General features: G+C 37.4%; 1 protein-coding gene and 1 pseudogene across 1 annotated transcript in view; one reads left to right on the top strand and one right to left on the bottom strand.

The window, feature by feature from the left end:
* Positions 1–15855, top strand: part of DMD (dystrophin) — a 153022-nt gene that overhangs the window by 119046 nt on the left and 18121 nt on the right. Inside the window, exons 13-14 of the mRNA XM_017887669.1 lie at positions 4888–5131; positions 5978–6101. Of these exons, the coding sequence (XP_017743158.1) occupies positions 4888–5131; positions 5978–6101 (368 nt within the window). The remainder of the gene's footprint in view (positions 1–4887; positions 5132–5977; positions 6102–15855) is intronic.
* LOC108539168 (high mobility group protein B3 pseudogene) lies at positions 14555–15139 on the bottom strand (annotated as a pseudogene).

Below are 15855 nucleotides of genomic sequence, written 5' to 3'. Positions count from 1 at the left end.
GGGTGGATCACCTGAGGTCAGGAGTTCAAGACCAGCCAGCCCAACATGGTGAAACCCTGCCTCTACTAAAAATACAAAAATTAGCTGGGTATGGTGGCAGGCACCCCTAATCCCAGCTACTCAGGAGGCTGAGGCAGGAGAGTCGCTTGAACCCGGGAGGAGGTGGTTGCAGTGAGCCGAGATCATGCCACTGCACTCCAGCCTCCGTCTCAAAAAATAAAATAAAATAAAAGATGCTTAAAGGCATAAATAAGGGGTACCATTCACTAAAATAACAAGAAACTATGAAACAGAGATGGATGAAATATAACTATGTCTGAAAAAAAGATACCTTTGCCAAAAAAAACTAGTCATTGAAGTTACTAAACTCAATATACAGGATAAATTCTAGACTTTGCCCTGTCAGAGAAGGCAAGGGAATTAGAAGATGATGCTGAGAATATTACTATGCACAACACTCACAGAAAAAGATAAGAAATATAAATGAGCAATTAGGAGAGATGGAGAATTGACCACAGGCTCTACAGTATACCTTACTGGAATTTAGAGGTTTATTTACGAGTGTATTTGAGAGGTTTCAGAAGAAGAGAATGGAGGAAATGGTAGAGAAGTAATATTTGAAGCTGTAATAGCGAGAATCTTCCAGAATTGAAGAAGGATGTGAGTCTTTAAGGAAATGTGCTCCCAAGAGAAATTTCAAACATCTGAGAAGGAAAGAAAGGCCTGCATTGAGCAATTGATATTCTTTACAGCTCAGCTTTGAGAAGCTTCGGCTGATTAAAATGAGCCTTTTCTGTTTTTCACTGGAAACCACCAAAACAGAAATGTAATGTGTTGTATATACTAAACCATGCCTCTTGAACAAGGGTACTTATAAATAAATCATAAAGGAAGAGCCTTGTGGACAACTAAATCCACAGGATCAAGACACCAAGGAAGATCTCTCTAGAAAAGGCAGTCTCCTGTCAGCATTTTTGTGAAAAATAGGTAGGAAGACAGTAATGGCTTATTGTACTATCCTGAGGTCCATGTCTAAAAACTGTTTTCAAAAGGAACACCATGGATGACCCAATCTGGTAGAAAGAAAATTTGAATAGGATTTTACATAAAAGTGTTGCCAGTTAGAACATTTTGTTGAAGTTTTCTTTTCATGAAGAGGGAAAATAGAAAGTAATTCCTATGGAATGAGACCTTGTGAACATTGGATACTGCTTCAAGTTCACAGAAACACTGAACCGATTGCCAGTTAAGTTGTCAGAAATTAGATTTAATTAATGTGGACAGTTACATACATTGGTGCACACCCAGAGGACCCGTGTGCAGAATCTGACTGAAGGTATACTTACTTTGATGAATCTCTTCTCATCATTGCTTTGTCAGATCAGATTGCTATGAAATAAACTATACAAACAACTACCCTTGAAGACTGATAGCAATAGGATTTCAATCAGTACAGATAGGAGATTCTATTTCTGTAGATGAAAAAGATCATACATTGATTTTCTGCATGACTTTAAATTCCTGGAAACCCTGTAATGTTAGGTACTGGGTAGAATGAAAAAAAAATGAAGCAAAACAAAGAAAAAAACAAGAGTAGATTGGGTTTTATTTCTGCTTCAGTGTGGAGATCCAGCCTTTTGAAACTGAGCATTTTGGAAGACATGCCGTCCCCTGTGGAATGTTCATTCCGAGTATGGGACAACAGAAAATACTTAGGAGACCTGGTCATGAGGTGATCTTGCTTTCTCAAACTGGACAATGGGAAAACTCTTCTTGGCTACTCACTACTTACATTTCATGTCTTTTCTCATTGATATAGATCTCCCACATTTGTGGATAGGAATTTCTCTCACCTGATGAAATATCATCTGTGAACAACAGAAATATGTCATCTTATTTTGGTATTTGTCACAACCAGAAGAAGGATGTCAAGAGTTGTAATCAGTCACTGGGTATCAAATATCAGAAGTGTCCTCAATTGGAATTGTATTCTCAGTAAATCCTAAAGCATTTGGGACCTTCACATGTGCTAATACTATTTATATTTATTTGGACATTAACCAAATATAACCAAAAGAAAGTGGAATAGCCATAGAAACCTTTAAATGGAACAAAATTTATGGCAATAAACATTATTAGGAACAAATAGTATACTACATAGAAACAGTACAAGAACAATCAGGATCTTTTGTGCATCTAACTACATAGGTCCAGAAATATAAAAAGTGAATTATGATAGAATTACAAGGAGAAACTAATGAATCCATAATTATATTTCAACACTCCTCTAACAAAAATTGATAGCTACAAATAATCAAAATTAGTAAAGATATAGACAACTTTAACAACAAAAGCAGCACACTATGTATTTAAAGACTCCGTCTTTCCAATGGAAAATACGCATTGTTTCAAGTACTCAATGAACATTTTTAGAAAGTGACTATGAACTAGGTCACAAAAAGCAGTATTGCTAAATTTCAAAGGATCAGTATCATACAGGTATTCTCTGATTGAAATGCAATTAAATTAGAAATGCACTAAGAAGTGGAAATGGAAATATAACCACTGTGCTCCTAAATGACTATGTGTTAACTTAAAAAACAAAAAAATCACCGTAAGAATTACAAAACATAAGGCACTGAATTGAATCAATTGATGTATATAAAAACGTTTGGTATATAATTAAAGCGGTACCAAGGAAGAAATATATAACCCTACGTGTGTTCATTAAAAATAAAAAATAAGTGACTTATTCAACCTGTAAAGCAAGAGGGAAAAAAAAGAGTGACAAGTAAAACATTATTAATGGACAGAAAATGAGACTACAGTAAGTAAGGAGCTTCACCACATTCTTGGATGTGAAGACTCAATTATTATGAACTTAGTTCTTCCCAGTTTAACCTATGAATTCAGTGTAATTCAAACTCAAAATTTCAACAAGCATTTTCATAAAAATCAGAAAAATAGACACTAAAATCATGGAGAAGATCAAACGGGTCAGAATAGTCAAGACAATTTTGAGGAAAAACAAAGTGGGCTGAGAAGGCCTATCAGACATCAATTGATTTAAAATTGGAGAGTGGGATCTACACAGGGATATACAGATAGAACCACAGACTAGAATAGAGAGCTCAGAGTATTTATGGCCACTTGATGTTTTGCAGAGGCATCGTTAGAAATCAGGGGGAAATAGAGGGACTATACAATGAATGAGATTGGCTTCATAGTTTATCCATGGGGGAAAAGTAAAATTAGATCGCATGTTCACAGCAAGCATCAAAACTGATTCTGGGTAAAGTCCTAAATGTGAAAACCAAATTTTAAACTTTAAAATATAGGTGTAAGAAAAGATTTTCATGAACAAAATATCAAAAGCAGAGAACATAGAGGGATATGTTAAAATGTACATCTTTTATACCATAGGATGCCATAAACAAAGTTAAAGATAAGCTACACTAAGATAAGGGTAGGAGATCATATTTGCCATGCACATAACTAACAGTGGATTAGCATCTAGAACATATCCAAAACTTTAATAAGAATAAGACAATTCAGCAGGAAAATGGGTAAAGGAAGCATGAAAAGCCAGTTAACATGGAAGAAGTTTAACCTCACCAGTAATCAGGGATGTATGTGCAAATTAAAATGCACCCATCAGGTTAGCTAAAACTTAAATGTCTGATAACACCAAGTATTTGATGAGGAGGTGGGCCAAATGGAAAACCTTATTCACTACTGAAAAGACAGTAAATTGGTAAAACCACCGATTTGTCACCCAGAGCAATTCGGTGACACGTAGCAATGTTGAAGATGTTGCTAAGATCCAACCATTCCACATCAAACTATATTCTGTAAAGAATCTCTTAAACAGGTATCCAAGGAGACAGGTATATAAAAGAAGTTCATTGCATCATTGTTTATAACAGTGAAAAGTTATAAACAACCTAAATGTCCATGGACAGGAAAATGTTGGCATATTCAAGCAACAGAATAGTAATACCTTACAGCAGTTCAAATAGCAAACTATTATGTATCGACCTGGAGAAATCTCCAAAATGGTGTTGAAGGCAAAAAGCAACTCTTAGAATGGTATGTATATTCTTAAACATGAAGTTCTTAAATTTAAAGTTTAAGAACGTGCAAAATAATGCCATTAGATTGAATCACATAAAATGGGTGGTTTTGTAGGTGAAAGAAAAATACAGGCAAACATCAGCATCTTTAAGTTCAACCTAGTATTTGTCTATGCATTCATGGTAACACTGGGAATGAAATTCAGTGTGGCATTATCTCCTTGAGGGCAGTGGGGAGGAGAGAATGGTATGGCATTGAGGTGGGCATGTGAGGGAGCTTCTGCTTTGGCTGTTATCCTTTCTTTCTTCAAAACACTTTTGAAGAAAATACGGCAAATGATAAACTTATCAAGGTGAGGTGGTAGGAACATGGGTATATGTACTCCATCCTTATACATTTCTGTTGAAAATATCTGCTAATGTTTAAAGCAAACTAAAGTGTTGTAGAGGTGTAACATTTTTAATCTCATGACATTATAAAGAAATACTTACAAAGTGATTAAATCCTTTACTGCTTACTTATCTGAACATAGCACTCATGAGGCTTTTAGCATAACATAAAAAATTGAAAAGCATGGCTCCCTTCACACATCATTCAAAAGCTTCACATTTTGTTTTGTTCTTTTAGCACTGGTAAGATTGTCATCATTAAAACCATTCATTAGTGCCTCTCTTTTGCTTGCTGTTCTTTGGTGGCAGTCAGATGCATCTATCTACCATGGTATATAAAATTTGGTGATGATATTCAAATTACTTTTTTTCTTCTTTTCTTTTCTTTTTCTTTTTTTTCTTTTGACTTCTTTGATGCCAATAGGAATCTGCAAGCAGAATATGACCGTCTAAAGCAGCAGCACGAACATAAAGGCCTGTCCCCACTGCCGTCCCCTCCTGAAATGATGCCCACCTCTCCCCAGAGTCCCCGGGATGCTGAGCTCATTGCTGAGGCCAAGCTACTGCGTCAACACAAAGGTCGCCTGGAAGCCAGGATGCAAATCCTGGAAGACCACAATAAACAGCTGGAGTCACAGTTACATAGGCTAAGGCAGCTGCTGGAGCAAGTGAGGAGAGAGATGGGATTTTTACAAACATTCATTTTCCCTCTTAAAACTAAACCGCAGAGAGCACTTTTTATAGGTGTAACAAGCGTCAGTTCTTAAGTGCTTGGTATGTGCCTGGCAAAGTGATAGGTATCAAAGGATAGAAGTAGAGGAGATAGAAAAACTAGTGTGTCTTTTTTGTGTTTGTTCAATATTGTTTCCTACCAAAGTGGTTTTTTCTTGACCAATTTGAAATACATCTTGGGGAGAAAAACGCCAAAAGGTTTCCACTAGTTCTCTAAAAGTGAATATTTCACTTCTTGAAATGGAACTATTTCATTTGCAATTAGTTATATATTCTGGTATACCTTTGTGTTTTTTTCTCCTAATCCCTAATATTTAGTTCTTTAAGCCTCCATTGAAAACCTAGCAAGATACTGCATCGCCAGAAGACCTACCTGGACACAGTTCTGGCTTTCTGGGAATTTTACATTTTGAATTATGTTCTATCTTGTTACTTAATACTTCACAAAGATATGAATTTTCCACTACAGTTTTGAGTTCTCACATAGTGTCATCATTCTCACATGACCTTCTAAATCTTCCAGTTATTTAATGTAATGATTTATAGTCTCATTCCAGTGTAGCTCTAATTTTTTCTCAAATTTATAAGGGAGCACAGTTCAGATACAAAGACAGTATCCATGGATTGTATCAACAGTGAAATATCCCAAATTAATCTTTGGGAGGGCTTCTAAAGTAGGAAGGGTCAAAATTTATGAGTCCTGAGTGTCTTTAATATTTTCATGTTTATACATTTCTATGTTTATTATTAAAAGTAATTATGTTTTCTTTTGGATGACTTAGCCCCAGGCAGAGGCCAAAGTGAATGGCACAACGGTGTCCTCTCCTTCTACCTCTCTACAGAGGTCCGACAGCAGTCAGCCTATGCTGCTCCGAGTGGTTGGCAGTCAAACTTCGGACTCCATGGGTAAGTGTCCTAGCTACTCTCAGATTTTGTTATCTGAAGAAAGGTAGAGTCACATTATAGTAACAGAAATGTTTGGCCATAGGTGTTTGACTCATTTCGGTATCAGGGAGCCACTGAAAATCATATACCAGGTGAAAAAAATCTAAAAAGAAAATTCTAAAAAGATGTATTCTGGCAGCTCTATCTGGCCCACAGAAAACTAGTATAGGTGAGAAGACCAGTTAGGAGGCAGTTGCCAAGGCCAAGATTCGCGACTAACTTGGTCCTCTCAATCTTACCTCATAGAATAGAAAAGACCTGTGACTCATTGATTCTGTACACTTACAGCTCTATTGCCTGATATGATGGTGTGTTCAGGAATTCATTTCATACTTGAGCTCCTCCGTGAGGGTAGAATAAAGAGAGGCAAAGTGCCTTAACCAAAATGGATAGGACAGAAAGGAAAAGTCAAGGGTGTGGGTGAGTTTTATGGTGAAAAATTTGGAGATCACAGTCAGGAAAATTCAAAAGTTGGATATCATGGAAGTAAAATACTTTCAAGCAATTTATACATCTAAGATGGTGCCTCCCAGTGAGCTGCTGAAGATTTTACTTGAAGATCACTGAGGGGTAAGAGTGCAGTTCATGGAATTGATGAGACCAACGTTGCAGAGCTTATCAGCAGAGGGGTGAGGTCCTTATCGTGACGACAGTGGTAGATCAGGATGGAAAAGATGTTGAAGAAGATGGATGAGGGCTCTGAGGAGGTGAGCATTTCTGAGGAAAGAGACAGGGTGGCTGAAATAAATGTGATGAAGTTCAAGAACCTGGAGCAGTGGGAAGAGGCACATCCTCCTCTGGAGAAGCCAAACCTTGTAGGAAAGCCAGGTTTTGATTTTTTTGAGAAGGAAAAGGATATGTTTGAGGTTGTTTTCCTGAATTTACTACAGCTCCATGATTTAAGGCAACCTCTGTGTCACATTCTCCACCTGAGATCTGACTATAGCTAATAAACTGTTGGGATTGTAAATGGTAGCACACTACATGAAAAACTATTGTATGCATTTGCAAAGTCGGTAAATTCTGAAAACAACCGAGCTTTAGTATCTCTTGCTTTTTTTCTACTTCAGGATTTTCCCCATTTTAAGTAAAGCATATGAAACTAAGTCAGATATTTTAGTGGTGAGATTCAGAGCCCTGGGTGCTTAGAAGCATTGATTATTTAGGTTGTTAACAATGGGGATTAGGCAGCATACCTGTTAAAGCACCCAAATTAAAATGCACATTAGGATGTAGACCTGATGATCTGTGGAGCTAAAAAGATCATGATAGAACTGGATACCAGGACAAAAGTGCTATATTCCAATGGCTGAGTTAAGCTAAGAGATAACTTGCTGGTATAAAATGGATAAGCTGTGTGGTTAAATTTGTCCTCTAAAAGAAAAGACTGAATTCAAAGGTACTTTTTCTTGAACTGTGTATTAGTCTGTTTTCACATGGCTATAAAGAACTACCTGAGACTGGGTAATTTATGAAGAAAAGAGGTTTATTGCCTCAATTCCACATGGCTGGGGAGGCCTCAGGAAACTTACACTCATGGGGGAAGGGGAAGGGGAAGCAAGGCCTGTGCTACATAGCGGCAGGAGAGAGACAACAAGGGGGGAACTGCCACACTTTTAAACCATCAGATCTTACACGAACTCACTATCATGAGAACAGCATGGGGGAAACCGCCCCCATGATCCAATCACCTCCCACCAGATCCCTCCCACAGCACATAGGGAGTACAATTCAACATGAGATTTGGGTGGGGACACAGAACCAAACCATATCAAACTGCATAAGCTAACTTCATTTAAAAAGGAAAAAAACCTTACCGTCTTCCTGAAGGATGCACACAGGTGTTTAAATAAATGCAGTGTGTATCCTCGTGCTTTGAAGGTTTGAGATATAAGGCTGGGATTTGCTGAACCACATTCTGGATAGAGCTGCATTCTTTAAATATACAACCCCGACGATTGATTTTCTTTTAAGTGAAACATGAGACAAGTCATACTAGGTGATGTGTCTAAAGAGTCAATATATTTCCTCAAGCCATGAAATACTTATCACTGAGTCTCTATGTACCATTTGTGTTCTGTACAGTTCTTACTGAGACAATGTGCTAATGAAACTTACATTCTATTGAAGGAAGCAAATACAGAACAAAATGGAAATTAACAATGTTTATCCTCTATTGGCTCTCATGGGCTCCATACACAAATCTATGATGTCCGAACAACTCCTTATCTCTGATGACTCCTAACTTTCCACCAGATTACTGTTTTGTGAAGTATTTTATATTTTGTTTATTTAAAAGTAAACTGTTCCTTTGCTTTTAAAAAATAAAATTTATCATGTACATTTGAGGTTTGTGACATAATGGCTCCCTAGCTTTTTATTTAGAACAATTTCAGACTTATGGCAAAATTGCAATTAATTCAACAGTTTGCCACATTTGCTTTATATCTATTTATGTACTTTTACATTCATGTGTTGTTAAATGGATTGCATATATGTATTTAGATTAACATGTATATCTGTATTTTAACGTATCTATATACTGAATGTGCTTATATTTTATGTGCATATTTAATCATATTCATGTGTGTATATAGTTTGTTGATTTTTTTTCACTGATCCACTCAGTGGTTATGTTTCATACATAACACTTCACCCCGAAACACTTGAACATGTGTCTTCTAAAATGAAAGATATTCTTACATAAGCACAGTTATCATGCTCAAAAAAGAACAATACTGTTATCTAATGTAGAACTTAAATTCAAATACCTCCAATTATGCCTATTAATATTCTTTATAGCAATATTTTTCATTCAGGATCAATGAAGGCGCAGCTTTGCATTTTGTTATGTCCGTGTAGTCTCCTTTAATCTGAAGCACTTTCCCAGCCTCTTTAAATCTTTCATGACATTGATATATTAGAAGAGGTCGGGCTAGATGTTTTGTAGGATGTCCCCCAATTTGAATTTGTCTGCTTGTATCCAAGTGATTGGGTTCAGGTTAAATGTTTTATGCCAGATTACCATATAGGTAAGGTATCCTCAGTATATCACATCAAGGTTTTCCTCAAGATTCTCCATCCCCTTCACCCTTCTTCACTCTCCCTGGGCACTCCTTCCATTCTTTGGCTTCTGCTATGTTGACAACTCTTAAGTCAAGATTTCCAGCCCAGACCTCACACCTGAGCATCTTCTGGATAGAATTATAAATAAAAATAGAGCCCAATCTGAAATCATGATCAACCTTTGGAACATCTCTTCCAATTTCCCAATCTATAAAAAGTCATTTTCTACATATTCTTCCTTTACCTGCCTTCCTTAGCTATGTTCCACCACCATCAATCCAGTCACCAAGGTCAGTCTGTTTTGCTACTTATAAAAAAGAGCAAAATTTTTCAATTCAGCTACTTCTACTCAAATTTAGTCCTCATCATGTATTACCTGAACAGACAATATGAATACTTTCCTAATTGGTTCCTCTGCCTTTGGTCTCTCTCCCTTTCTAAGCTATCTTCCGGATACTTCAGTTCCTCTTCTGCCATTCAAATGATATCATATTATTCCCCTCCGTAAGCATTTTATGCCTTCTGTTTGACAACAGAATAAATAAATGTGCTCTTTGGCCTTGAGTACATTATGTTCTTTACCTGAAATATAGCATCCTTTCTTTTCACTCAGTGAGTTTTCTTTTGGAACTTAATCATGCATTATATCGTTCTGGTGTTGTTGGTGGTGGTGTTGTTGCTGTTTCTTTTGTGTGAGACGAAGTCTCGCTTTATTGCCCAGGCTGGAGTGCAGCAGCACGATCTCGGCTTACTGCAACCTCCACCTCCTGAGTTCAAGCAATTCTCCTGCCTCACCCTCCCGAGTAGCTGGGATTACAAGCCTGCCGCCATGCCTGGCTAATTTTTCTTGTATTTTTAGTAGAGATAGGGTTTCACCATGTTGGCCAGGCTGTTCTTGAACTCCTGACCTCAAGCAATCCAACCGCCTCAGCCTCCCAAAGTGCTGGGATTACAGGCGTGAGCCACCACACCCGGCCATGTTTTCAGGCAGTTACTAGTACTTCTTTCTTCTGCCTACAACTCCCTAGAACTTAAGCTCCTTAAGGACAGGATATAAGTCTTGCTCATTGTCATTACTATGTGAGAACACTCTGTGCGACAATCAGTAAAGTGCTTATTGAGTTAATTTTTTGGAAATCAAACACAATACATTCTTGTGTACACATGGAACAGCCCACACTTTTAAGATATTTAGCTTTCACCAGCATTCAAAACTGATCAGCTGGTAATCAGCACCAACATTGTACACCATAATATATTAAAGATGTTACACACAGAATTTATGTGTGAAATTGAAAGCATCTGTCCTATATCATGAGGAAAAAAATTAATTGAAGCCAAATGTTGGGTATTGGATAAATCATTGTGCTTTTTCTTCTAAAAAATACTGGAGAAAGGCAGGAAATACACAAGTAGTAAGATAATAACACATCAAGTTGGAAACTGGTTAAAATCCAAAGAAAAATGTTGGTGGGCGTATTTGCTCATACACAGTCCCCTTTATAAGAAAAAATAATTTCTTGTACACAGCTCCTTTTTTAAAAGAAAATAATTTATTTAGATTCAGACAGACTCACAGGAGTGATTCTTCTGTCTATTCTGCATAGGCTGCATAGGTTCTGGCTAAAATCACTTTTTAAGTAAATAGAACCATTATCAGCATTTGAGTCAAAGAAAGGGAAGTGAGTCAGATGGCATATCATCCTTTCAAGAAAGGGATCTGAAACCATCGTTATGTTTCAGAAGACTGAAGAATATCTTGCCATGGCAAAGCATTCCTTTTCTTTTTTCTCAGATTAAATTCAGTCATCCGACTTATTTTTTCTTCATTTCAACAGTGATTAAAGGAGACTATCATATTGTGCTGTATCACGGTACTGTTTAACTTTGACTATGTCTTTCCTTATTGTAAAAAATGTTTCAGTGATTTATTTGGACCACAATCAGACAAGCCAAGAAGACTAACTAGCTAATAATCCAAAAAACATTATTTTTCTTTTTATTATTTCAATAGTTTTCAGGGAATAGGTAGTGTTTGGTTACATGAATAAGTTGTTCGGTGGTGATTTCTGACATTTTGGTGCACCCATCACCTGAGCAGTGTACACTGTACCCAACGTGCAGCCTTTTATCCTTCACCGCACTCCCACCCTTCCCCCCGAGTCCCCAGAGTCCACTGTATCATTCTTATGCCTTTGTATCTGCATAGCTTAACTCCCACTTATAAGTGAGAACATACAATGTTTGGTTGTCTATTCCTGAGCTACTTTACTTAGAATAATGGTCTCCAACTCCATCCAGGTTGCTATGAATGCCATTATTTCATTCCTTTTGTGGCTGAGTAGTATTCTATGGTGTGATATATATATATATATATATATATATAACATAACATATATATACACACACACACACATGTATAGTACCTGCATTTTCTTTATCCACTCGTTGGTTGATGGGCCATTAAGCTGGTTCCATATTCTGCAATTATGCATTGCGCTGCTATCAATCTTGGTATGCAAAGTATATTTTTTCACATAAGGACTTTCGCCTTTCCTTTGGGTATGATAACCCAGTAATGGGACTGCTGGATCAAATGGTAGTTCTACATTTTAGCCCTTTAAAGGAGCCTCCATAGTGTTTTCCATAGTGGTTGTCCTAGTTTACATTCCCACCAGCAGTGGAAAAGTGTTCTGTTTTCACTACATCCACACTGACATCTATTATTTATGTGTGTTTGTGGAAATCACCTTGGAGTAGAGTCAAAGTTTAAGTGTTTTTAAAAAAAAAAGAAAAAAATGCCCACCCCATTGACCACAAAAAAAAAACTTGTTTGCAGTGAGGTCACATGGATGGCCTGAAATCTACACAGAGGAAACAAAAACACCATTTCAGATCTCTCCCCATTAACCCTAAAATAATATATTTCTCTTCATTGTTTCTGTTTACACTTTAGGAGTGGGAGGGCCTTAGACAAGCACCTGTCTGAAGGGTATGAAGGACTGCCTGGCATCATAATCACCTGGAGGGATTATAACAAAATGAGTATTTCAACAGGCCCAAGGCCATTCCTATGGAACCAGAATTCTTGGTGCTGGTGGGTGGGTGGGGGTGTCAGTTTGGGGAACTTATATCTACATTTTCCACAATTTTTTTAAATATTTAATTTATTTTTTAAAAGCAATAATAAATCGTGGTTAATGCATATTGCATATCATATGAATAAAATATCTCAACAAATAATGTATTTTAAGTCTTCTAGCAGCCACATTTTAAAAAGTGGCTATTTTACATTTTGACTATCATTTTAATCATTTTACATAGTGGTGTCCACTTTTACATTTTTGGCAAATCTGTTTAAATATCTTATAATATTAATATTAACAGAGGACAGCTGGGCTCTTTTCTGCTTCTGCATTGCATCTGTTATGTTGTTTTTGTCCAGTCTGACCTCATAAGAGATATGTAGTTGAAAAAAAAGTGGGGGATATTTTAATAAGCATTTTCAGATGCATTTGGGGAAATTTTTTTCTTTGCAATTTCACCAAAACTATATAAATAAGCAATTTCTTAAAGGATAATACAATGTGAAATTTGAAATCATATAAATTGATTATATCATTGCCTATATCATTATTATATGGTTACATTAAAATATCTACCTGGAAAAAAAAAGAATTATCATCAACTAAGTTTAAAATCCCCCAAACACTAGCAATATGCTATTTGAGCAGGCAGTGAATCCATGAATTAGGGATAAGGGCTGTGCAAGTCTCTAATGTGAAATTGGAACTCAATAAGTATTTTCTTGTTGAATAAGTGAAAAAAAATGAAAAGGTGTTTTGTTTTGTTTTGATGATGAGGAGCTTGTGATGACAGGTATTATTGTTAGAGTCAGAAATATTTGGGGGTTGCCAATTTATGGTTTGGCTCTGTGTTCCCACCCAAATCTCATCTCGAATTGTAATCCCCACGCGTCAGGGGAGGGACCTGGTGGGAGGTGATTGTATCATGAAGAAGTTTTCCTCCATGCTATTCTCGTGATAGTGAGTGAGTTCTCAGGAGAGCTGATGGTTTCAAAAGTGTGTGACACTTTTCTCTCTCTCTCTCTCTCTCTCTCTCTCTCTCTCTCTCCTGCTGCCATATAAGAGGTGCCTTGCTTCCCCTTTGCCTTCCACCATGATTGTAAGCTTATAATCATGAGGCCTCCTGCGACCTCCCCAGCCATCTGGAACTGAGAGTCAATTAAACCTCTTTCCTTTATAAATTACCCAGTCTCAGGTAGTATCTCTATAGCAGTGTGAAAATGGATTAATACTACACCTATTATGTTGTAGCTACATAGTGTATTATTAGACAAACCATAAATATTGTATCTGGCTTGTTTGATGCCCATAATAGTGTATCAGTCAGCTGTTGCTGCATAACAAATAACCACAAAATTCTCAAGTTGCATATTTCTTGTTCATGCATCTGTTGTTTGACTGAACTTTTGCTGGCACTCAGCTGGACTTGACACCAAGTTGTGGTCTGGGTTCAGATCTGTTCAACATGTCTGTCATCCTTGTTGGGCCAGCAAGCTACCTGGGCCATATGCTCCTTGTGCACATAAGCACAAGAGGGCAACCCCAACCATGCAAAGACATTCTAAGCCTCTACTTTTGTCATGCCTGGTTACATTCCATTTTCCAAAGCAGGTTATGTGGCCACATCCAAATTCCCAGGCCAGGGAAGAACTGTTTTCCCAGCTCTTGTTCACTCTGCTTTATCTACATTGGATTTCTTGGTGTACTTGAGCAAGCCAGTCACACTCCCCTCTCAGAGTCTTTACATTTGCCAGTCCTTCTGTGTGGAGCACTTTTCCCTCAAATACTTGTGCAACTCATACCCTCCAGTTCTTAAAGTTTTGCTCAACTGCATCTCATCAATGAGGACTTCCAAGACTCCACTTTCTGATGACTCTCATTGTCCCTTGCTAGCCCTCTCCTCAGAGTATTCATCACCACTCAACATACCTATATAGTTTACTTATTTACTTGTTAAGCCTGTGTGCCTCCATAAGAATGCGAGTTTCACAGAGAGAGTGTCTGGGTGGGGTTTGTTTGCTTATTGATATATCGTCAGTGAACAATAGTTGGATTTTAATAAATATTTGAATAAATAAATTTTACTGTTTTTTAAACTTTTGTGGTTTTAAAAGGCATTTTAAAATCTGGGTTAGTATCAGATATTACAATGGTATTACTTTAACTTCAGGTTTCATTTAGCTGTTTTAACTTTTACAATATATTCTGACACAGAAAATATTAGGCATTAAGCATTTTTCTTTTTTTTGACAGATAGTTTCTTTATTCATCCTCCTCCTCCTTCTCCTCTTCTTCCTCCTCCTCTTCATCTTCCTCTTCAACCTTTTTCCAGGCAACTTTAGCAGGACCCTTTGCACCATCAAACTTTCCTTTCGACTTATAGTCAGCAACATCCTTCTCATACTTTTCCTTCAGCTTTGCTGCCTTAGTGATGTAAGGCTGCTTTTCACTGTCATTTAAATTATTCCACATCTCACCCAGCTTTTTTGCCACATCTCCAATAGAGATGCCAGGGTTTGTGGATTTGATCTTGGGGTGGAATTCTGAACAGAACAGGAAGAATCCAGATGGTGGCCTTTTGGGAGCATTAGGATCCTTCTTCTTCTTGCCTCCCTTAGCTGGTCCATAATCCTTCATTTCCCGATCATAGTGCACTTTATCTGCCTTTGCTATTTCATCAAATTTAGATTTCTCTTTCCTGGACATTGTCTTCCACCTCTCAGAGCACTTCTTGGAAAATTCTGCAAAATCTGGGTTTTTCTTCTTATGTTCTTCTCTGCACATCTGCACAAAGAAGGCATAAGCAGACATCTTGCCCTTTGGTTTCTTGGGGTCACCTTTAGCCATCCTGACTGTATTGTTCACTAGTCTCGCATTAAGCATTTTTCAATGAGTTGATTCACTTCTACCCATGCACATATGTGATGTCTGATTTCGATTCTTAAAAAGAGATGAGCCTGGGTGTGGTGGCTCATGCCTGTAATCCCAGCACTTTGGGAGGCCGAGGCCAGCAGATCACGAGGTCAGGAAATCAAGACTCTCCTGGCTGATATGGTGAAATCCTATCTCTACTAAAATATGCAAAAAATTAGCCGGGCATGGTGGCACGTGCCTATAGTCCCAGCTACTCAGGAGGCTGAGGCAAGAGAATCGCTTGAACCCGGGAGGCAGAGGTTGCAGCTAGCTGAGATTCCACCACTGCACTCCAGCCTGGGCGACAGAGCACGACTCCATCTCAAAAACAAAAACAAAAACAAACAATGAGTTAAAACCATCTTGAGAAATCGTGAAAATATTGAGAAAAGAAGAAAACAAGATTATATTCTACTTGTTTTTATACTACCTAGAATGTAATAGGCACTCAAAAAATGTCTGAATGGATGCAATTATCACTGCTATAAAAGTTTTCCATTAAAGCAAATAAGCCAATTTTACATTTGTATTATACTTGGACCCTCATATTAAAGACTCACAGAGTTTTATCTGGAAAGATAAACTTGGCTGACATCATTAGGTTTATACTTTGTAATTTGATCTTTGAAATAATTCAGGAACAGGAATGC

The sequence above is a fragment of the Rhinopithecus bieti genome, unplaced genomic scaffold (genome assembly GCF_001698545.2).
Source record: "Rhinopithecus bieti isolate Rb0 unplaced genomic scaffold, ASM169854v2 scaffold_17701, whole genome shotgun sequence".
Lineage (NCBI taxonomy): Eukaryota > Metazoa > Chordata > Mammalia > Primates > Cercopithecidae > Rhinopithecus > Rhinopithecus bieti.
This window is presented reverse-complemented; position numbering and strand designations above follow the sequence as displayed.